This window comes from Pseudorasbora parva, chromosome 13, assembly GCF_024679245.1.
Source record: "Pseudorasbora parva isolate DD20220531a chromosome 13, ASM2467924v1, whole genome shotgun sequence".
NCBI lineage: Eukaryota > Metazoa > Chordata > Actinopteri > Cypriniformes > Gobionidae > Pseudorasbora > Pseudorasbora parva.
The window spans coordinates 5,906,014-5,930,046 of NC_090184.1; the positions used below are offsets into that span (position 1 = coordinate 5,906,014).

Sequence of the window (24,033 nt, forward strand, 5' to 3'; positions counted from 1 at the left end):
AAATAATATTGAATGTCTACATTAATGCATTATGCCTTGAATATGCCTGCATTAATCACCTTGTGTTTAGTGTTACACCCAATTTATTGCATCCTAAACTCACCTGAAGTAAAAGCTGATCACTGTCCCTACAGTACCTCCATCATCCTGTAGGGGGCGATGGAGAGTGGGGAGTTTCAATGGCAGGGGCTGCTTGATTGACAAAAGCAGACTGCTGACACTCTGACAAACCATGAAAGGCATTTATAAGCGGGGACTTCCCATTCTAAATAGGTTTTGAGCACAAACTTTTTCCTTTATCTTTTTTTAAGTGCCCAGAAATATGAAGTAAAGCAGTCTAAACTACTGCAATCTACAGCTTCGGCACAGAGGAATCAGATCTATTTGACAAATATTCCAGTGGGCTATTTACAGTGAAACCGTGTGGCATTAAATCTGCTTAAGGATATGGGTTTAAAACACAGCAAATATAGGAGTGCCCTTTGGGGGAGGAAAAAAAAACTCAACTCATAGAAAGCTCAGCGTGAATCTCTGTTCCTAGGCAACGAAAACTAAATATACAATTAATAATATGGGAATTTGCTATTCTGAAATCCAATCACTCACTTAATTTGCCTGGGAATCGGCTTTGTCTCAGGATATTAAATATCGCAGATCCCGTGCGGGGCCAACATCGACACATCTAAGCCTGGTTAGGTTAGGGTCCTGGAGGCTCTGAGCTGCAGTTAAGCTGTGGTTTTGTGGCCCTCGGTGATGAATGAAGGAGACAATCGCAACACTTCCCCAGGCTCGCATTGTCTTAATTCAAAGGCATAGGACACGAGACAATGGCACGTGCACAACAGTGCCTTTGTGCTTTAAGCACCCTCTTTCTCTCATGTGTCTTTCTGCAGGGGGAAGCGTTCAAGACGGGAGATGTCAGAGGCATTGAACTATCCGGTGAGTGTTTTCTAAAAAAGTGTTTGGTTTGACTGAATATGCATGCATCACTATTACAATTGTACATCTGGAGTTAAACTTTAATCCTAAATATTAAACTTGGGATTGTTTTAGTCTTATCTATAGCCAGACCTTTGAATAAATGGCAAAATGTCAAGTCCACATTGCAGCTTATTCTGGCCAAGAACCGCCCACTCAGAAAGAAAGAGATCCTCTGACGGACATGTAGAGCGACCAATCAGGGTTATGTTTTGTTTTTACATACCATTTAAGGATTTGTTTAGCAGAAATCAGTAATTCAACAATACAATTATGATTAAAACAATGGCTATGTTGTGCAGAAACTGGAAAAATCATTTAAAATCTGTTTATCTGTCCAAAAGCTGTTTAAAAGTTGTTGTTTTTTAAGAAATTAATACTTTTATTCAGCAGAAATGAATTGCATTTATTAAAAGACAGTTATAGTTATTTACTATGACAGCCTTTTGTTAGTTTCCTGAAGTATATTTCATATGCTGCTCTTCTCCTTTGATCCTCCTTTACCATTACCCTTTAACATCTGTAACTTTAAGTTAAAAGGATAATCAGGCTTCTGAAAATGTGTTTTACAACTTTTTATATTTTTATTATTCAACTTATTTGTCTGTGTGTCTTTTTTGTCTTGTTTGTTTTTTCATGTAAGTGGAGTGGAACTCTGTATAAACCCAGTTGGGTTTCGTTCCACCCCTTGTACTGTATCCATGTGATATCCGTGCAGAAATAAATAAATAAATAAAAAATAAAAAAAGTGACACAAAGGCTTTTATACTGTTATAATAGATTTCGATTTTAAATAAAAGCTATTTTTTTTAATTTTATGATAATCAAAGAATCTTGAAACACACGTATTGGGAAGCATAACTCTTTTCAACATTGATAATAATAATAATATTAATAATAATAATAGTTAAAGCTGCAAGCAGCATTTATTGGGGTTCAAGCATTTAAAGTCATTAAACACACGCATGAAAAGATATTAAGGTTTATTTAGCAAACAAAGCCAAACATGTAACAAATGGAGTCATAGAAGACGATACCATTTTAAACACTGATATAGACTTTTGTGTGGAGTATATGATCGATAATAATAAATGTTTCTTCAGCATAAAAGTCAGCATGTTAGAATTATTTCTGAAGGATCATGTGACTCTATATAGCCCCTTTCACACTGCGATTCCAGCAAATACACGGATAATGCGACCCGGCATTTGTTCCCGGGCCGCTAGATTTGGTCCATTCACACTGTCAGCGAAATACCGTAATATGTGCGCTTTCACACACAACCCGTAACGGTCTCGGGTCGAGTTGACACGTGACATCCTGATGTGACGTGTAATGGCGAGCGATCTCAGCTTCAGCGCGGATAGTAAGGAGCTCCGTGGTCTCGACTTGTATCCAGTTTGCGCACATTTCTGCTTGTTTAATTTTAGTTTCTTTTGTATACGAACACTCTCTGCGTTTAAAACACCGACTAGCTCTTCTGGCACTGCAGGGTTGTGTTATTGAAGAAACAAGTTCTAGGAGTCGCACGATAACTACGTACACGTTGCGGCATTAGTTTCGGCTTTTGTTCACACAGCGCTTGTCCCGGGTCGAATACCGCAATATTACTAGGTCCCCGACCCGGGTTCAATTCGGTAATCAATGCCGGGACGTGGTTGCTTTCACACAGAAGGCGACCCGGCAATGTTCCGGGAATATTGCGGGTCCGACGTGCAGTGTGAAAGGGGCTCATGTTTCAAACCACCTATTTTTATGCATATTTTGGGATATCACATTAAAAACGATGGATGGAAACACCAGTATGCGTATAAATTCTAAAAATGTGCTTAAAATATATGCGCTTCCTTGAGACAGAAGACATGCGGATAAATGGAAACACATTTATCAAATAAATCCCTCAATATGCATCAAAAACTTACATGACATGGAACACGACAGAGTTTATTTTGTGTCCTCAGAGCGAAGTCATTTATGACGGAGCATTTAAAATAGAGTCAGATTCTTTCCGATTGCACAAACTTTCATTTATATTACAGATATTTCACACCATTTGATCACGTGGGATGGAAACGCTGCTTTATTTGCAAATGTTTTACATGATATAAATTTTTTGCGCATAAGCACCGCTCTCTAGTTTTCTGTTGTGAGCTGTAACATAAACCATTTGAAAATAGATTCTAGCAGGAGATCTGAAACAGATTTGTGTTTCTCATCATTAGCATACACCCGGCCCTCTCCACCTCAAGGCACTGGACTCCACCGCTACCAGTTTCTTGTGTTCGAGCAGCCTGAAGGCCAGACCTTGTCCCTCAGCCCGCAGGAGAAGAGCTCACTGGGTAATCACATAGACACAGTAATTGCTTTAACCACAACAGTGTGTGTATGGATTTTAAAGTGATAGTTCACCCAAAATGAGAAGTATGGGATCATTTTCTCACCCTCAAGTCATTCCAAACCTTCCTTTATATAATACACAAAGTTTATGGGTGATTTTTACGGTGTTTTTTTTAAAGCTTTACAGTCCTTATGATTTAATTTCATAGAAAGTAGCATTGTGATGTATTTCTGCTTTTGTGTTACACAGAAAAAAAGAGTCACACTTTATATTTAGGTGTCTTTAAGTATGTACTTACATATAGTGTATTTATTGTGTTGATTTTGTATCGCAAACATTTTTTGGGTTGGGGGGGATACAGGTTTAGTGGTATGGGTTAAGGTGTAAGGGAAGAGTGTGTCGTCATCCTTTAAAAAGAAATCCTTTAAAGCTGTAATTACACGCAGGTATTTTTAAATATAAGTACAATGTAAAAACATGTAAACAATAAGTGCATCGTATCAATGATTCATCTAAATGTTATTACATAGTAGTTAAAACATGTAATATAAAGTGGGACTCAAAAAGTTCATATGTGTTGAGATTTTTGGGTGAACTATCCATTCAGTACACATAACTTGAAATGCACGTCTAAAACACAAACACTTGCATACTGTGCGACCACCTATTTTTGATTTTCCTGAAAATATCGCTCTTGCCATTCAGCATAACTTGTAATTAACATCTCGACATGAAATGACAAATACCACCGAGCAAGACATTGACATTTCCCTCTAATTTATATTTTATGTAATTGCTCTGTAATTTAACATTTATATCTGAATGATTGATCGCATAAAAGGTGAATTGAAAAGTGCCAAAAACAATGAAGACTAAATACACACACTAATAGATTCTCACTTGTTACATTTCTGCACATGACATGCTGTTATTATTATACTGCTTTTCACAATAAAAAATGCAGTTCACACAATTACAGAGACTGTGAACTGCTCCCATGACCGACATGATCCAATTATTCATGTATGGTACATGATGGCCATGGCTATCCTGATGGCAGCAAACATCTTGGTACAAAAACAGCAAATTGCATTAAGTCACATTTGTCAAATTACACCATTCGTCACATTCAGCACTTGTACCAGTCACTACTTGAACTAGTTTTTTTTATTACTAATTATGTTTTTCCATTGGTCTCTGTACCTATTGAAAGGTTTCAGCTGCCTATGTGGTTTCCTGTACAGATGGCCTTATGAATTATAGGAAGTGTTTGATCTTTGAGAGCCAAGACAAGACAGTTTCCAAAGCTTATCAGACTTAAGTGAGGCAATTTAATAGCGGAAATGTAAATGAATTTTGTGTGTCTGCTTTGGGAACTGTGTATCAATGTGTATCCAGCATCATACACCTGCCCTTCCACCGCTATAGGGCATATAACTATTTATTAATGCGTATAAGCTACCATAGACCTTATGCACCGGGGAAACAAGCACACAGCCATCTTTCTACTTTTCTCCGTTTTTGCGGTAGCTCTGCATATTTCTATGGCATCGCTGTGGAAGAGTAATTAGCTGGTGAAGTGGATTTACTTATTGTAGAGTAAAAGCTGCAGTCTGTAACTTTTTTGGGGGGTTAAAAATTATCCAAAAGTTTGAGCAAGTACATAACCAATATGATCTCCTTACTTTAATAAGCTTATAATAATATGTTATACAAACCCAATTCCAAAAAAGTTGGGACACTTTACAAATTGTGAATAAAAAAAAGAATGCAATAATTTACAAATCTCATAATCTTATATTTTATTCACAATAGAATATAGATAACATATCAAATGTTGAAAGTGAGACATTTTGAAATGTCATGCCAAATATTGGCTCCTTTTGGATTTCATGGGAGCTACATGTTCCACAAAAGTTGGGAAATATAGCAGTAAGAGGCTGGAAAAGTTAAATGTACATATAAGGACCAGCTGGAGGACCAATTTGCAACTTATTAGGTCAATTGGCGACATGATTGGGTATAAAAAGAGCCTCTCAGAGTGGCAGTGTCTCTCAGAAGTCAAGATGGGCAGAGGATCACCAATTTCCCCAATGCTGCGGCGAAAAATAGTGGAGCAGTATCAGAAAGGAGTTTCTCAGAGACAGATTGCAAAGAATTTGAAGTTATCATCATCTACAGTGCATACTATATTCTAAAGATCTGGAACAATCTCTGGCATGGGCATGGGCAGCGTACACATCTGGAAAGGCACCATCAATGCTGAAAGGTATATTTAAGTTCTAGAACAACAGATGCTCCCATTCAGACGTCGTCTCTTTCAGGGAAGACCTTGCATTTTCCAAGAAGACAATGCCAGACCACATCCTGCATCAAATACAACACCATGGCTGCTTAGAAGAAGGATTCGGGAACTGAAATGGCCAGCGTGCAGTTCAGATCTTTCACCCATAGAAAACATTTGGTGCATCATAAAGAGGAAGATGCGACAAAGAAGACCTAAGACAGTTGAGCAACTAGAAGCTTGTATTAGACAAGAATGGCACAACATTCCTATTCCTAAACTTGAGCAACTTGTCTCCTCAGTCCCCAGACGTTTGTAGACTGTTATAAAAAAGAAGAGGGGATGCCACACAGTGGTAAACATGGCCTTGTCCCAACTTTTTTGAGATGTGATGATGCCATGAAATTTAAAATCAACTAATTTTCCCATTAAAATTATACATTTTCTCAATTTAAACATTTGTTATGTCATCTATTTTGTATTCTGAATAAAATATTAAAATTTGAAACTTCCACATCACTGCATTCTGTTTTTTATTCACAATTTGTACAGTGTCCCAACGCTTTTGGAATCGGTTTTGTAATTTGTGTGGTACTGGTGGATCATGTATAGCCTTTTCTCATAGCAGCTGGAATAAATAAACGTATAATTTCGGATTGTAATCCAGAAAGGTCCAAACTACCTTGGAACTTTTGTAAAGGTCCAAAGGTAATCAGTGCCAACTGGAGATTCACCCGTAGTCAAAAGCAAAAGATTACACTGGACAGAAATTGCAATATACAGGTAACGCTAATACACACAGTGAGATTGAGACAGTGTTGAGACAGTGAGATTGGACAGTGTTAATGCTGAAGTTGTTAGTATTAACAATTTGAAAAAAAATATAACAATAATAATAATTTGCACAGTTTAATGTGATCTAAACTAAGTGATAATTAGATTTAATCTCCATTGGTAGTGTGAATTATTTTATGCTTTTTTTATCAGTTTTTTTTTATCAAAAAAGTGGCAGACATGTTACTTACATGTTCAGATGACATTATCTGGTGAAGCGTATTATTTTGGTTATACTCCTTCAAACATTAAATTAATCCACGCTGAGGAGCCGTACTGACGCACAGCCCACGGAAAGATGATAATTCCACAAATTACTGCAATTCCAGGTTTCAAACAGAGATGGCGACAAAGAGGCAAATCTTACAGACTGCAGCTTTGATGAAAGTTATCGTTTTGTAATGTTTGAAGTGGAAATCATAATGAATGTCAGTAGACCGGGGAGATTTTAAAATGAGCAGCGCAATCATAAATCCTTCATGCTGTGGAAATACAAACCAGAAGACAACACAATGAGCACTGAAAAGGGGCAGGGCTACATAAGGTCTATACTTTCAGTCAAAACAGACATATTTTGAATGTAATCGGTGTTTTGTCAACATTTGGATAAATAGATATACTGTGCCAAGTTTTAAGTGTCATTTGTCTCTCTACACTGAACGTGAAACTGCTGCACGACGTGCCTATCAACCAATCGTAAGATATATGTATATACTGTATAATATTTGATGGATATTTATATGGTCGAATTTTAGACAAATGAGATTGGACAGTGGGTGACTACCGAGCACATTGCCACAGAAGTAGAAACTAAACTATAGACAGAAATGATGTTGCTTATAAAAGATAAAACTTGAAAATGATTCTGAATTTTAAGTCCAAGAGAAGACATCATTAAAATAGTCCATGACAAAAAAGGTATTGATTAAACCTTGAGTAAACGTGAATAATGTCCATCTGTGATTGGTTCTAGAGGAAAAAATTAGCTAATTCTGTTTTTTTTAAGAAAACATTCACTCCATACAATTAAAACACACAAAATAAAGACAAAGGCTTCATTTTCTTTGCTTCTATTAATGGGAGGAAGGTAGAGAGAACAGAAAATGATTTGTAAATTGAAATGGGCTGTATTGAATTTGAACATGTTTGCTCACATGCTTCATGTTAACTGCTGGGACATTTAGTTGTATGGCCGTTATTACACATAGTATCTGTAACGGGATCAGGACATGAGGCAGACTGGAACTCACCCTAATATGACAGAAGAGTCTTGATTTACATGCATTTAGAGCCGTGGCCATGTTTTGAGCAAATATGAGTCGACTGACACGTCACACTGTTTGAAACTAAAACAGGAATTCAAATAATGAATGATTTTTGTCCAGCTCATGTTGTAATCCCGTCTGAAATCATGTCTGACTTTGCCAAAGCATATATTGTTATCTTGATGCCTAATTTAATTTCCTAATCATTTTCTCATTAGTACTTTTCATTGGCTCTGATCAGGCCAAAAGGATGTCAACAACGGACCCCTCGAAGTCATTTCCTGTATGTGTATTGTATTCTGATCAAATTGTTGCAACAGTCTCTTTATATCAGCCCTAAAAAGTGGAATTAGAATATATTACAATCCCTCTCCTTGCATAATGCAAACTAACCGTAATACTCCCGCTTTTCCTGCTCAGTGGTCGTCTGCAATCTACCAGAGATAATATAATTGATCCTATTGTCTCACTGATTAGAAGGACATGTGTGTGATGTCAAAATAAATGTTTAACTAGATATTTGCAACTAGATCCGTTATAATCTTGTGTGTGGTTGCTTAGGTGTTCTGGAAGGTAGTTATTTACTGGCTCGAGTAAAAAAAATAAATTAAAAAAATGTTGGGGAGAGCGGGGCACAACCTAACACTTTTTGACTTTGTGTAAATCCTCTTGGGGTTTAGAGTATTTTTCACCCCACATTCATTTCACACGTCTAGTACAATTAGGTGGTTTTGTTTCATATAGTGTATACTTTTTTTCTTGATTTCTCCCGAAAGAATGGAAGGGAAATGTGACAACATGCCCCGTAGGTGGGGAACAATAGAACATGACCATAGGACAGCTTAAAATGTTATCTGATCTAATAGAACAAAATATACAAGACAAACTAAAACATTTTTTCATATCAAATAATGGCATTTTTTAATCATTAAAAATATACTAATTTGAGTTTGACAACCTAACACCAACACATGGCGAAACACATTGACTCTCAGTCTTTATTCCCCTTTTTCTCATGATTTCTCAATAGAATTCACACAAGTATAGAAAAGAATAGTTCTAATAGGAGTGACAACATGCCCCACCGGCACAACTGGGAGTTAACCACGTATGTTTTGTCTCTTGCAGGGCAAAAATATTGTTAAGGCCCAATCCTGGTCCTTCCAGACTCTCGTACATTTCATATCAGAAAGTCTGGCTACTCTCTCCATTGACAAGCGTTGACTTCCTTGAAGGCGAGTACTCTGTTGAAGTTTAAAACGATTGGATCTGCCTAGAGCTGGATTTGCCATAACCAATTGCTAACGTTTGGTTGTGACGTATGTCATCTTAAACTAGCGCATCAACATCAACGTTCTGAGCCACTCCCTCTGTTCGCTGATTGGACCAGTTAAAATTTGGCCGGAGAATATACCGCAAACCCAGATGACGTACTGAAGGAAAATGAAAATTGAGCGGCAGTACATAGGAGGGCGGAGCCAGGCTAGTTCATGGCAAGAAGAAGAATTATATTCGCATCCACACCACAGTATCGTTCTGTTTATTCTAAGCGAGCACTACAGTTTTGTCGTCTGCCACTTTAAATGCTGGAGCTCTTTAAAGCAGGATCGATTCTGATTGGCTGTCAATGGTTTTTCATTCATCAGATGAAAAAAGTAATAATAATCTGAAAGTGATTCCAACAATGTAGTTTCTCTGTGCCGTTATAGTTGAGACTCTCCTATTCTTTTATATTTAAAATGCTTTTTAGAAATATATGTAATTTTTCATTATAGTTATCACCCTTCAGTCTGATTGTTTAGAACAGAAATAGCATACCTTCCCAAACAAGCCTTATGATTTGAGGTAAGTTTCATGTTTGTAGCACAAATAATGCAGTACTATTTGGGTTCCAAAGTTACTGAAGTCGTTAGTAATGATAAGGATGACCAATTGTATATTAATATTCAGTAATGTTATTGATTTAAACACACTGAGACTATCAGATGAGAACCACATTTGAACTGAATTGAGCTGAATAATGATACTGTTGTCTATAGCTGCTTATCATCAGGTTTAGGTTCTGTTATGTGGACTCTTATTTTGTCATTGCTCTGTTTCCTTTAGTTCCTGTTTCCCCGCTCTGTTTAGTTTTGGTTTCCATAGGTACTGATTATGTCCTTGTTTGTTTCTAGGCATATGTGTCTAGTTTAGTTTCCTTTACTCTATCCCATAATTTATAGCCCTGTGTTTCACTTGTTCTTTGTCATTTGTATGAAGTGTGGTATGCGTTAGGTATCTCCAGCGTTCTCTTGTGTTTTGCGCTTATTGGAATCAAGAATAATTTGTTTCTTATCTCGAGTTGTTTTCATCGTGCGTTGCTAGCTGCCACACGTAACACTTATAGCTGAACTGAACTTGTTTCATAATTGATGAACTTTGCAATGTTGACAGATATTGACTGGAATTGAAAGAACAGTTATCCAAATTGAGCTGAATAATGACATTATTGTCTTCTGTGGCGCTGCTTTACAGCAGAATTTGAATTGGCTTCATAATTGATTCATTTTGCAACATTAACTGTTATGGTCCTGTTATTTTATTAACACTCGTATTGTATTAATGTGAAGCTGCTTTGGAACAATCTGTATTTTACAAAGTGTCTTGACCAGTAAAAATTATACTATAGCATTAGCAAACACCGCTAATATACATAAAAGGGATAGTTCAGCCTAAAATGGAAATGAAGTCATAATTTACCCAACCTGGTGTTGTTCTAATGGTGTATGCCTTTCTATCTTTTATGGACCACAAAAGGAGAAAAGCACAGCTCGTGATCCTCCATATAATAGCAGTTAGTGACAGGATCAAGCTTTTTAAAACTGATGCAAAAGTATCACAGAAGGATGGCATGCTGTAACAACAAGTTATCATGTTCACATCTGTCCCCTGTCATTCTGACTGTCATCAGGCAAACAGAGTTCCAGTCTGGGGATAATTGACCTGGTGAAGAAAGTACACGGATACATAGCCTAATGTAACCATTGAAATGTCTTACCTGTCCAGCAGGGGGAAAAAAGCTGAAAAAACCCTTCAAAACACAGCGTTCACGCCACCTTTAATTATCCTTGTTTTCGCGTCGCCCGGGTGAGGTCTCTTTTTTTCCACTCCAAAGTCCGAAGACTTTTGTAACATTTTATAACGGATGAATCTCCGGTTGTCACTGGTGACTGTCGTTTGTACCTTTTTGGATCCGCCATCAAATTGATAAGTTTAATTATATCAAGTGGTGTGAGAAAAGGCTATCTCCACTTCCAAAATCCTCACATGCGATAGCCTGCTAACCGGGACTCCTTCTTTATGTGTACAGAAGTGACGTAATGACGCAAACATATGTTTGAATTTCCTGCGGAAATCCAGCAGTACCACTGGAATTAAAAACATTATTACAAGCTTACTGCTGTAAATCGAGCTACGGTAACCAGATAGTTTTGAACACTGGCTGGTTATGTACTTGCTGAAATTTATTTTGGATAATTTTTAACCCAAAAAAGTTACGGACTGCAGCTTTAAAGGGGGGGTGAAATGCTGTTTCATGCATACTGATCTTTTTACACTTTTAAAGACTTGGATTCCCATCCTAAACATAGACAAAGTTTCAAAAGTTAAGGTGGACGTTTGATGGGAGTATTTATTTGTCAAAAATACTACTTCCGGTTAGTCATAAGTTTCGGCAAGTTTTTTGCGATCATGCGTCCCCTTTGACGTTAATGGGGGCGGAATTTCCTTGTATGGGCCTTACGGACAATTCTACCGGAAGAGCGTGAGAGAGAGAGAGGGAGAGAGCGAAAGCAACAGCCTACGCCCATCAAAGCGCTGGCTTGTAGGATGCGCTGCACAGGTGATGTGCACAATTACAATGTCACCAAAAAAGTGCGTTTTTGGTTGCCAGACCAAGACAGTCCTGCACAGATTCCCCAAAACCCTGCGGTAAGGCAACAGTGGATGGAATTTGCTTTTCCGGATCAGCAACTGAGTTGCGCGAATGTTTATATCTGTTCGCTGCATTTCGGTGCCGACTGTTTCATAAACAAGGCCCAGCTCGACGCCGGATTTTCCAATCGCCTAATGCTGAATGATGGAGCAGTCCCAACGATAAAGGTCCCAACGTTAGAACCGCAGGCGGTGAGTTAGACTGCTTCAAATGTCTGTGTTTTTGCCTATGCTCATCAAGTAGCCCAAACATGATCACGTATAGTTAATTGATCAATGGAGCATGCGATGTGTAGTGCGTGTACATTTGTTTAGCTGGCCACTATATGTGTAACTTTATGTTTGTGTATTGTAAAAGCACTCCAAACAACAATACACAAAGAGGGGGGAAATATGTTGAACTAAATAAGCGCGCTTCTTCATTCAAATGCGCTACTATTCCGTGTCTTTCTATGTAAACACTAACTTAGCCTGCCGTGCAAAACCAGTCCGCTTACTAACGTTACAATTGTCTACACAAACCACGCGTAAACACACACACACACGTGCACAACTGCACTTCCCACATGTACACCTTCAAAGACAAAAATACGACGATATAATTCAAGTATAAATATGTAAATAACACAAGCCGCTAAGCATATTATATAGTTAGTGTATAACTTGTACCACATAGAGACGTCCTGCTCTAGTCGTTTTTGCTGCTGCTCCTGTTCAACTGCAGCCTCTGGGTCTGATTCCGGATCATAGATGTATGGCTGTATCTGATTAAAAGCCATATTTTTATTTTGAATAAAGTTTTTCCCGCTGTTAGGGATGACACAGCTTTACGACGCACTCGACTCAACACAATAGCAGCAGCGCGCTCACGTCATTATTTAGCTCCGCTCACACGACACGTCCCCACCCGCTCGGCTTTTTTCGGAAAGACTCGGAACAGCGCATCTTTCTTATATAATTATAAAAAAAATAAAGACTTTTCGGAGATATGCAGGATGCAATGCTACTCTATAGGTACTCAAGATTGACATGACACTGACTGAAACACAGATACTGACATGAGACTGAGTGTTTCACCCCCCCTTTAAGATGAGTTTTGGTCAATCGGATCACAAGTAGATAAAAGAGACAGATTACCATTCACCTGGTGTTTTAATCCTCTCTTTTGTCCACTTTAAACCACTTCTGTCCTAATTTATTTGAGAGGAGGGTCTATGTGCAGGTAAATTAATGTGTTTTTTCATATCTTTTGAACTAATCGACAAAATGACCTGTTGAAATTTACAAATGAACATGTCTGGAGACAACGGAAAAACTCAAGAGTGTGTGTTAGAGATCAGGAATGGCTGTGATTAGCATGTTTTTCATCTTCAAACCAAACTTGGGTCTCCAGCTGACAAAGTTTGAATCCTGGCTGGGCGGCGCTCTTCCCGTAATGTTTTAGGTCAGTAGACAGAGAGCAGACGGTCTTTTGTGGCTGTTTGAACACATTCGACCACATTAACCTCTACACAACAAAAGCAATGCGGTCGAATGAGTTTTCCACTACCTCTGGAAGTGGCAAAAAGTGGACAAGCTCAAAACTTGCTATACTCTGCTTACACCTGTATTTAACGCCATCCACTTGTGATCCGATATTCACTGCCATTATATGGAGGAGTGCAAGCAGGATTTTTTTTTTTTAATTCTCCTTTTGTGGTCCATAAAAGAAAGAAGAGTATACTCCATTAGAAAAACACCAGGGTGAGTAAATGCTGAACTTAAATTTAAAACTTAAAATGTCTTTAATGCAAAGCGTCTCTGCTCCCATGTGTTGGTCTCAACTACAAACGTGCGTTTCATTCGCGTGTGGCCTGTAACCGGTACCCATCTCTCATGTTATGCCGACATTGATTGACTAATTGATCTAATTGGAGGGCTTGGAGCATTTGACTGTGGGTGTGGAGACATCTAATGATCATTTTCCACTTCCCCGACTCTTCTCTCGACACACAGCGCTCTAATGGTGATACTCCATTTCCCCTGATGCTGAGCTCAAATCAATTTCAGCCTGAGCTTTGATCTTCAAGCGTACAGGGAGAGGTGCTCTACACGCCTGCCGTACAGACTCCAGGGCCGGGCTCGTGTTCGTGTGTGTGTGTGGGTAGAAAGAGAAATGTGGGTCACGGAAAGGACAGTGACAGCTGGTTGTTACACAATTGGCAATGGGTGGCATGCGGGCGGCAGTGGGCATGAGATGTGTGTTGGTGGGGAATCCCCACGCCTCCTCTGCGTCCCGTATTCTTCTCAATGGCCGTTCTGGTGCCAGGGGTTTCACAGGCCACGGGTCAAGCCAAGCGGAGGTGGCAAATGGGCACGTAGGGCTCGGCGTCCTCTAGCTGCCAGCTGGCACGGCGGCGTCTGTTCACACGCTGGCCTTCAGACTCAAACACAGGGCGTACAACCCACTACTTTGTACTCTCCCTAAACACCCTCCCACCCACACTCACGCTGCCCACACACACACACACACACTGCCGGTGGAGTTGTCTCAGAGAGAGGGATATTTTTACTGTCTCTCTCATCGTTGAGTGTGTGGGAGCCCTTCTTTCATTCAGATGCTTTACCTGTGATACACGAGTTGTGAATTGAAAGATTATGAACTTATGAACTTTTTGTTAAAGTATGTGAGGCTATTTTAGAATGGCAGACCACTATTCACTGCATAATATTTGTTTACAACAATTTTACTAACTGTACATATGTAAAAGAGCTAAAATAATATTATTTTCAATATTATCATGATTATTAAATATTTTAATAGTTTTCCCCTTTTTTATATATATTTATTGCAATTTATAGCAAATATACAGAAAATCTACTTTACTACAACAACAACAAATTATGAAAAGATAAACAAATATAGAATAAAGCACATAATCATAACCATACACTGTTTGTTTGTCGACCAGAGGAGAACTGAGCTGGTTTCTCCCAAGGTTTATTATCCCAAGGAGTTTTGATTCCTTGCCACCGTCACCGTCACCTTTGGCTTTTGGTTTGCTCAGTTGGGGACACTTAAATTTCAACTATATTACTGATCCGCCCGCATTGACACTATATGATAATTGAAATGAGCTGATGACATCACCATTTTCTCCAGAGCGGCTGTACAGCCGAATAACATTCTGTTGCAGTATTTTCCTGTTAACACTGTGAAGCTGTTTGGCATTAACACTGAAATGGCATTGTAAAAAGCGCTGTTATATATATATATATATATATATATATATATATATATATATATATATATATATATATATATATATATATATATATATATATATATATATATATATATATATATATATATGCATGCCTCAATCTGTGAGAAGGGCCTAGCTGTGGCTTGGGCATTCCCGTCATGAAACAAGAACACCTATTGGGCGTTCCTGGTACCATACTCATTGACCAATCGCGATGAGCTTCTCAAGGCACATGGGTATGATGTCATGTGTGATTTTTTTCCCCCCAAACCAGTTCAGCGGAAATGCCCTGCAACTGATTCTAAACATTTAATTTGGCCATGTCAATCACAATAACGATTGCCTACACCAACCCTGATCCCTAAACCTACCCATCACAAGAAACATTCTGCGTTTTTACATTTTCAAAAAAACATAATTTAGTATGTTTATGAATCCATTTACATTGTGGACACACACACACACACACACACACACACACACACACACACACACACACACACATAATGGTTCATTTTGGCGTAGACATACATGTGGAATCACACACACACATAATGGTTCATTTTGTCATAGACATACACGCGGATAGCTCGAAATGTGTACATGTAACACACCCCTTGGCTTTAGAAAGTGACGTGTATGTTTACGCAAATATTTGAAGCTTCTGTTTGAGAAAAACGAACTAGCGGCGAATGATGAACATGTTAATCTGGATGTTGACAGCTAACAGTTCAGCAGAAAAGGTGAAGAAGAAGAAGGGGGCGTTCCAGTCTGTGAAGACGGAAACCCCCACCAGCACGATAACGCCCATTTGATGCCGCAGTTGGATGATATTGTAATCTGTTTGGATTTTGGCCTTTTTAGTTTAAAATGTACTGCGGTGTGATAAACTGTATAAGAAGTGTTTTCAGGTCTGATTGGCAGATCTTGATAAACACTGATCAGGCATAACATTACCGACTTCCTAATATTGCGTTAAAAATAGAGTCACCGGTATGTTTTGAAAAATATGACCAAAAACAGAATAAAAGTATAAACTTGTTGCATTCCAAGTCTTCTGAAGTTATATGATATCTTCATGTAAAGAACAGAGTTGATCTTAATGTTTTAATCGCCACTCCGTGAGCGCACTCCATCATATCTCATTCAAATGATATACCCTCTTGAGCATGACACCGTTTCTTTGGCCGGCAATTTTTTTTTTATTTGAATGTGTGTCTTCGGCGGATGGAGACGCTGATCGCTTTTGGGGATTTTCTTCACACAAATCAATCGTTTGGTCTCTGAACACTTGGAATATTTGTACTTTTTGAATTGTGCATGCAGTCAGATCTGCCGGTTATATTCTGTTTTTATATATAATATAATACATAAATGGGTAGGTTTAGGGATTTGATGGGGTTGGGTTACATGTTCAAATGTGCCTAAATAGCGGAAATAAAATTAAGCTGACTGATTAAGTAAAAAATCACACTGCATGTCCTACTGGCAAAATCATAACCAAATATATAATTTCATCATGACGATAACATTCCCCTCCCCAATGTGTCTGTGTATGACACCAAAGGTTTCTCAGTGAAATCAATGGAGCACCTGCGCATCGATATAACCACGCCTAGGGGCTCCTTTAGCATCTTCATTGTTATGTTGAAGGAACTTGACCATAGGATTTTAACGCCTTGGGAGTGAGAATGGGTTGCATGTCAACCACACGAACCAAACTCTTCCAGTCTCAGCTACAACTACAAACCTTAAGACTGGAATTACTGGCGACTTGTTTCGGAAGATCAGAATCGGTTCATTTAGGAGACAATATGTTTGTCTTGCACTTTGATCTTTAAAACTTTAAAGACCCTTTACATTCACAAACAGCTACATTAAACACTTTGTGAAAGATAATATTTGAAAAAGCATAACATGGGCATTTGAAAGCTGTTCCGCTAGTCACAAGGCAAGAAGGAGGTGCAAAACTAGTCTCTTACCATTGTCTTTTGGACAATATGACGCCCAGCCCTTAATGTGAATTACATAAGGTCAATACAGGAAAGTATCTAAAGGTGTTTGTACTTCATGAATATACTCTGTATATTTGCACTTTGTCGATGAGGTTATATATAAACCACAGCTACAGCTGAGACAATGAGAGCGGAGTGAAAGTCAAGAGCTGCAGCAGTGCTCGTCTTTGAAGTGTGAGTACTGCCTGTAATCAGTTCAGCATCTCAGAGTCAGCACTTCTCTGCTCGACGCCGTTACTTCAGAGATCATGGCCTACTCACTGACTCATGGTTGTTGAGAAAGGAGGACTGGGAGAGTGATATCATAGCTGTGGAATGGGAAATCATTATGACTTGTAAAAGTGGAAAAGTGAAAGTACATGCATACTTCACATCATCTGTGTTGAAGTAACTTTGTGTCTTGCTCATGAGTTCATTTCATGTGACAAAATCATGCAGCGTGGGTGACAATGCTACTATTGAAATGTTACCATTAAAATGAATGCGTTACATTATGTTAATGCAGATCTCCTCATACAGTGGGGCAATTGTAGCCTGACAAGCCAGACGCACATCAAGATGTTTGGTCTGGAAACTCACCATTGACAGCTCAATCCGAGGGGCGGGATAAACGGTTGTCTTTCAAACTCCCTCTGCACACAATAAGAGAGCGCTACAACCAACCAGAGCAACGTGAAGCGGAGCTAGTTGATAGCATAGACGGTTGATAGATTAAACATTCGCCGTATCCGGTCGGCAAAACTCGAACACATCTTCCCTTTTTAAGAATGACTTCAGTGCCGTTCTTTGTTCTTTTCTCAGAGAAAAGCTTAACTCCAAGTCTTCCAGAGTCGCGGTCAAAGCTGATTCGAAAGACCGCCGTTCGCCAGTTTCTGTGTTTACTAGAAGCACGAGCGCAACTCAGCCGCCGTCATTATGTTAAGCCCACTGGCTCTATACATGATGTGATTGGCCCGACCAGAGTTTGGCGTTTACAGCTCAGAAGGGTATTGAGAGTTGCTAGACGACACTCGCGGCAGACTAGATTTGCTGCCACTAGGGTGCGTCTAGATTTCTATGCTAGAGCAATTGTGCAAGTTCTCCCACTTAAAAAGATGAGAGACCTGTAATTTTCATCATAGGTACACTTCAACTGAGAGACAAAATTAGAAAGAAAAAAAAATCCAGCAAATCATATTGTCTGATTCTTAAATAATTGTTTTGCAAATGATGATGGAAAATAATTATATGGTCAATAACAAAAGTTAATCTCAATACTTTGTTATATACCCTTGTTGGCGATGACAGAGATTTTCAGTATGTCGCCACAAGGTTTTTACACACTGTTGCTGGTAGTTTGGCCCATTCCTCCATGCAGATCTCCTCTAGAGCAGTGATGTTTTGGGGCTGTTGCTGGGCAACACAGATTTTCAACTCCCTCCAAAGATTTTCTATGGGGTTGAGATCTAGAGACTGGCTAGGCCACTCCAGGACCTTGAAATGCTTCTTACGAAACCACTCCTGCATGGCCTGGGTGGAGTGTTTGGGATCATTGTAATGCTGAAAGACCCAGACACATTTCATCGTCATTGCCCTTGCTGGTGGAAGGTGGTTTTTACTCAAAATCTAACAATACATGGTACTATTCATTCTTTCCTTTACATGGATCAGTTGTCCTGGTCCTTTTGCAGAAAAAAACTGCCCCAAAGCTTGATGACCCCTATGCTTTACAGTAGGCATGGTGCAACTCAGCATTCTTTCTCCTCTTAAATGCTGTTTCTTCTATATTGGATCCGACAGGAATGGTGCAACACGCTTACTTATATGAGTAAAACATGTAATAGTATTGCATTGTTATAGATAGTTTTGCTTATGTGTACGTGTCTAACAGAACATACCTTTAGCACACTGGACTCAGACACGTATGGGCCAGGGCTCGTAAAGCCCGACTATTTGTTTTCCAGTGGGGCTATGTGTTTTCCAGACAGGCTACCATAATGTAATCCCTTTAGCAGGCCGGTGAATCTCAAATAGTGAAATAATAGTCCTTTCTTGATCTGCGCTGTTCACTCTCTCTTGACTTGACATTTGAAGGGCGCGTGTGTGCGCACGCATGGTTCTCGCTTATGTCCACTGATCGGGCCATGTAATACAAAAATAATATTCCAATAAATATTTGTGGGTGGATGAGAAATGAATCTGTGAGTTTGTTTGATAAAGACGATTACCAGCCCTGTGAGAGAATCCTGGTTGCCTCTTTCAAAACAGTCCCTCCCTCATGTGAACTGAACTGACAGGGGCAAGATATGAGAGCGGAGCTGAAGCTCATTAAATATGCAAATCGTATCCAATCCTAGCCGTGGGCGTTTATTTCCAAGTCTCCAGTGCGTCACGCCCATCAAAACCCAGCGTTTTGGAGAGAGCCTTAAAACCAGTGTAGAAAAAAGCCTATTACTTATCAGTTATGATGTTTTTGAATGTAAAAACCACACAAATGTCATTAGTTGACCTCAGACAACAGTAAAAAGCTAGTTCATGACACCTTTAAAGAAGAAGTTACAGGTCTGTGAGGACCAGAAATATTGCTCTATTGTAGGTGACCAAATACTTATTTTTCACCATAATTTGCAAATATATTCTCATTCAGTCTCTCATAGTTGAAGTGTACCTATGATGAAAATTACAGGCCTATCTCATCTTTTTAAGTGGGAGAACTTGCAAAATTGGTGGCTGACTAAATACTGTTTTGCCTCAATGTGTACAGAACCGTTTGGGTGTTGAGGCCAATATGATTTCATTCAACGAGGATGCATTAAATTGCTCAAACTTGATTGATAGTAATAAAGAAATGTTTCTGCATTTTATCACCCTATTAGACTGATTTCTGAAGATTCATGTGACACTGAAGACTGGAGTAATAATGCTAAAAATTCAGCTTTGATCACAGGAATACATTACATTTTAACATATATTTGAACAATATTAAAGGTTCAGGGAAGAAGGAGGCGGGAACTGGGGAAGATTCATCATAAATTTTTAATATAAACAAACACAAAACGAATTTAGGGTATTTTTATTTCAAATTTAATTTAATAATTAAAATTAAATAATTAAAATTAAATGGAATGGAATAAAGAAGAAATGAGAACAGTAAAATAAAAGCCTGTATAGTTGTGGAGCAATCCATTTAAACTCTTTGCAAATAACATTTTATATAAAAATATGCATACATTCAATCTTGTGTTTATGTGTAATATGTAAAAATAAATAGTGCTGTCAAATCAATTAATCACATCCAAAAAAAAAAAGTTTGTGATTATCTTATGTGTGTGTGTACTTTGTATAATTAGTGTGTACTGTATATGTGAATACACACACATGCATGTATACATTTAAGAAATAGTTGCATGTGCATACTGTATATATATATATATATATATATATATATATATATATATATATATATATATATATATATATATATATATATATATATATATGTATATATATAATATATATGTATATATATGTACATATCTCTATCTATCTATCTATCTATCTATCTATCTATCTATATAATTTACATTATTATATATAAATATTTTATATATAAATATGACAAATATTTCTTAAATATATACATGCATGTATGTGAATTCAAATATAAATACTAATTAGACACAGTACACACACATACATATTATGTAAACACAAACTTTTATTTTGGTGCGATTAATCGCTTTGACAGCACTATTTATTTTAACATATTACACATAAAAAGTTTCTTGTCTTGTCATTTAAATTATTATATTTGCAATGCAAAATGGCAGAATTACATTAAAATTTAAGTTGTTTGCATCCCTGTATGTTCCTGTGGGTCATTAAACATATCCATCATAAAACAGTTGTCAAATATATACGTACACACTTTTCCACTGTAAAAACTAGAATTGTTGCATTGAAATTCACACTCATCTTCAGTGAACATTAAGCCCCACCTTCTTTGATCTGATTGGCCATCATTTTGACAGTGACGAGCGCCGTTAGACTGCTGAGGCAGACCAGCCTAGTTGCCAGAACTTTCCCATAAGAATTACGGTAGCATTTTTAGGTTTTACAGGTTTAAGTTTTAAATTTACAGTACATAACCGTATTTAATGAACTGAAATAATGTTCAATTATCAATCTATTGAAATACTAATATATATCGTGCCTTTGATATATACTGACAACAACCAATCACAGTGGTGATGAGAGTCACATGATGAATCAAAGCAGCTTTCAGGAGGACGTTATTAATATATAGAAGGTGCACAGTGTCATTTACACACTAAACACTAAACACCATCATGGTAACACACATGATTTAACACACATTAAAAAATGCAATAGACATTCATTTAACAACTTTGCATGTAACATAAAACCCTAATGTACATTAAAAAAATAGGAAGAAACCACTATTTCAACGAAAATACATCAAATGTAAAGTGGGAATACGGTAATTTACGTTTTTTCACTATAAATTAGACAAAGACTTGTTCTTATATTAAATCTGAGGTTGGATCTATTACAGTGTTTTTACAGTGTTAAACTTTTTCAGTTTTTTTTTCACAGTGTTTAACCGTTAAAATCAAGATCATTTTTTTACAGTGTGTGGTGGTTACGGCCCTGTGCACAATTACTTTTGAATGGCAATGCAGACCACATAAAGGAAGCGGCCCAAGCAATCATTTCTTCTCCTCTTCACCTCCAGCTGTTAAACGCAGATGGATGTGTTCGATGTGTGAGCACTACCTAGTGGACCATTGACTGTTGATGTATAGAAGGGCAGTTCTTTCCTAGAAATTAAGTGTGTGACTGTAACAGGTCTTGGCTAATTCATCGCCATTTTCCTCCAAGACATTGTTCAGTTCTGCATGATGACACGTGCACTTTCACAGAGACTCCTGAGAGAAGTGTTCACTGCCATCCACTCGTAGTCCACTTCAACAGAAATGTGTGAGCTCAGCACTGGTTACTGGGCTGTAATTGAAGCCATTAGCAGCAGTGCAGTGTCGTAATGGACCCACACGAGTCTTCCTCCCACTAACTGATTCAGTCATTAATCAAAAACTCCTCGACCAGCTTCGCCGTGCAGTCCAATAGCACCTGCAGCAGCACACTGGACCTCCGCGCTGGGTTTCCCACTCTTGACCCTCGTTCATTTGGTGGGAATAAAGCAAGATGTTGGGAAGTTGAATTAGCCCCTGCTGGTAGAGGTTGTAACTGCACCGTAAGCATCTTTCCTCTTGGACGCACATCCTGATTTTGCGGAGTTAGATGCGGTCGACATATTTAGTTGAACCTGAAACACATTCTGCTTTGAAAATAACACTACCCATAAGTTATCCCTAAAATCAGAGGAAAATTATAGTGGAATCACACTGATGTAGAAGAATGTCTGTAAGCTTAAACCTGACATAAAGTGTAAACTTGTCCCTCAAATCTGATTCAGATTCAGATCGGCTCCAGGATCATCATACAGGAACGGGTTGTTCTTGGTGAAACCAGGCCGCCATTCAAACATGGCTTCTCCACAATCACACATAGCTATTTAAATGTTACTGCTAGTTTAAACCAAACGCTTTAGGTTCTAGAAGCCTTGAGTAATATTGTAATTGGGCTCATTAATAAAATGCTACAGAAGTTGATAGCCCCTTTGGTTTGACAGCTCTCCTTGTATTGAGATTGATGGAAAGTGAGAATGAGAGTCGGCAATGCTGGAGTGAATTCATTTTTAACAAATCTGTATACATTAGCATTAGCTCTGTATACATTAGCAAGAACTCCTGAATATTTTCTCACAGACACACACACACACACACACACACACACACACACACACACACACACACACACACACACACACAGAGAGAGAGAGACAGACAGACAGACACCTCCTGCAATCATGTCAGAGTTACAGGCTTCTCACAGGGCAATACCCACAGCATATAAACCACAATCCGACTGTATTTCAGCTCCTTTACAGTACAAAACACACACTCATGTCTGGCTCACTATCTTTGGGAGGACTCTGGTTTTTATACCGTACAAACTGTACATTCTATATCCCTACACTGCCCCTGCTCCTAAACCTACATACACACACACACACACACACACACACACACACACACTGCCCCTGCCCCTAAACCTACCCATTACACACACACATACACACACACTGCCCCTGCCCTTAAACCTACCCATCACAGGAAACATTCAGCATTTTTACTCTCTCAAAAAAACTCATCCTGTATGATTAATAAGCATTTTGAAAAGTGGGGACTGCTGGCTGGTGATCTCAGGTTTTATTATCCTTATGGGGACAATTTGGTCTCCACAGTGTAATACAAACAAGGAAACACACACACACACACACACACACACACACACACACACACACACACACACACACACACTCTTACTCACTCTCTTACACACATTTATACAAACACATAAACACTCATTCTCTCGCACATACACACACTCACATACACACACACACACACACACACACACACACACACACACACACACACACTCTCACTCACTCACTCACTCACTCACTAACTCACTCTCTCTCTTACACACAAACTCTCACACATACGCGCACTCTCTCACACACACACATGCAAACACACTCACTCTCACACACTCACACACGGCACACGCACACTCTCTCACACACACACATGCAAACACACTCACTCTCACACACTCACACACGCACACTCTCTCACACGCACATACACAAACACACTCACTCATTCACTCTCTCTCTCTCACACACTCACACACACACACACTCTTACACAAACACTCTCACACATACTCACACATACACACACACACACTCACTAACATACATACACAAACACACACTTACTCACTCATTCATTCACTCACTCTCTCTCACACTCACACACACACACTCTTAGACATACTTAAACACTCTCACGAACATATACATACACACACACACTCTCTCACAGACACACACTCTCTCTCTCTCACACATACTCTCACACACTCAAACACAAGCACACTCAGACACATACACACACACACACACACACAA

The 24,033-nt window shown here is 38.6% G+C and overlaps 1 protein-coding gene across 2 annotated transcripts in view; it reads left to right on the forward strand.

Moving 5' to 3' along the window:
- The window catches only part of LOC137038456 (phosphatidylethanolamine-binding protein 4), a 188,439-nt gene that overhangs the window by 149,383 nt on the left and 15,023 nt on the right, over window positions 1–24,033 (forward strand). For both annotated transcript variants that reach the window (XM_067413032.1, XM_067413031.1), the window contains exons 5-6: window positions 894–939; window positions 3,201–3,317. In XM_067413032.1, the coding sequence (XP_067269133.1) occupies window positions 894–939; window positions 3,201–3,317 (163 nt within the window). The remainder of the gene's footprint in view (window positions 1–893; window positions 940–3,200; window positions 3,318–24,033) is intronic.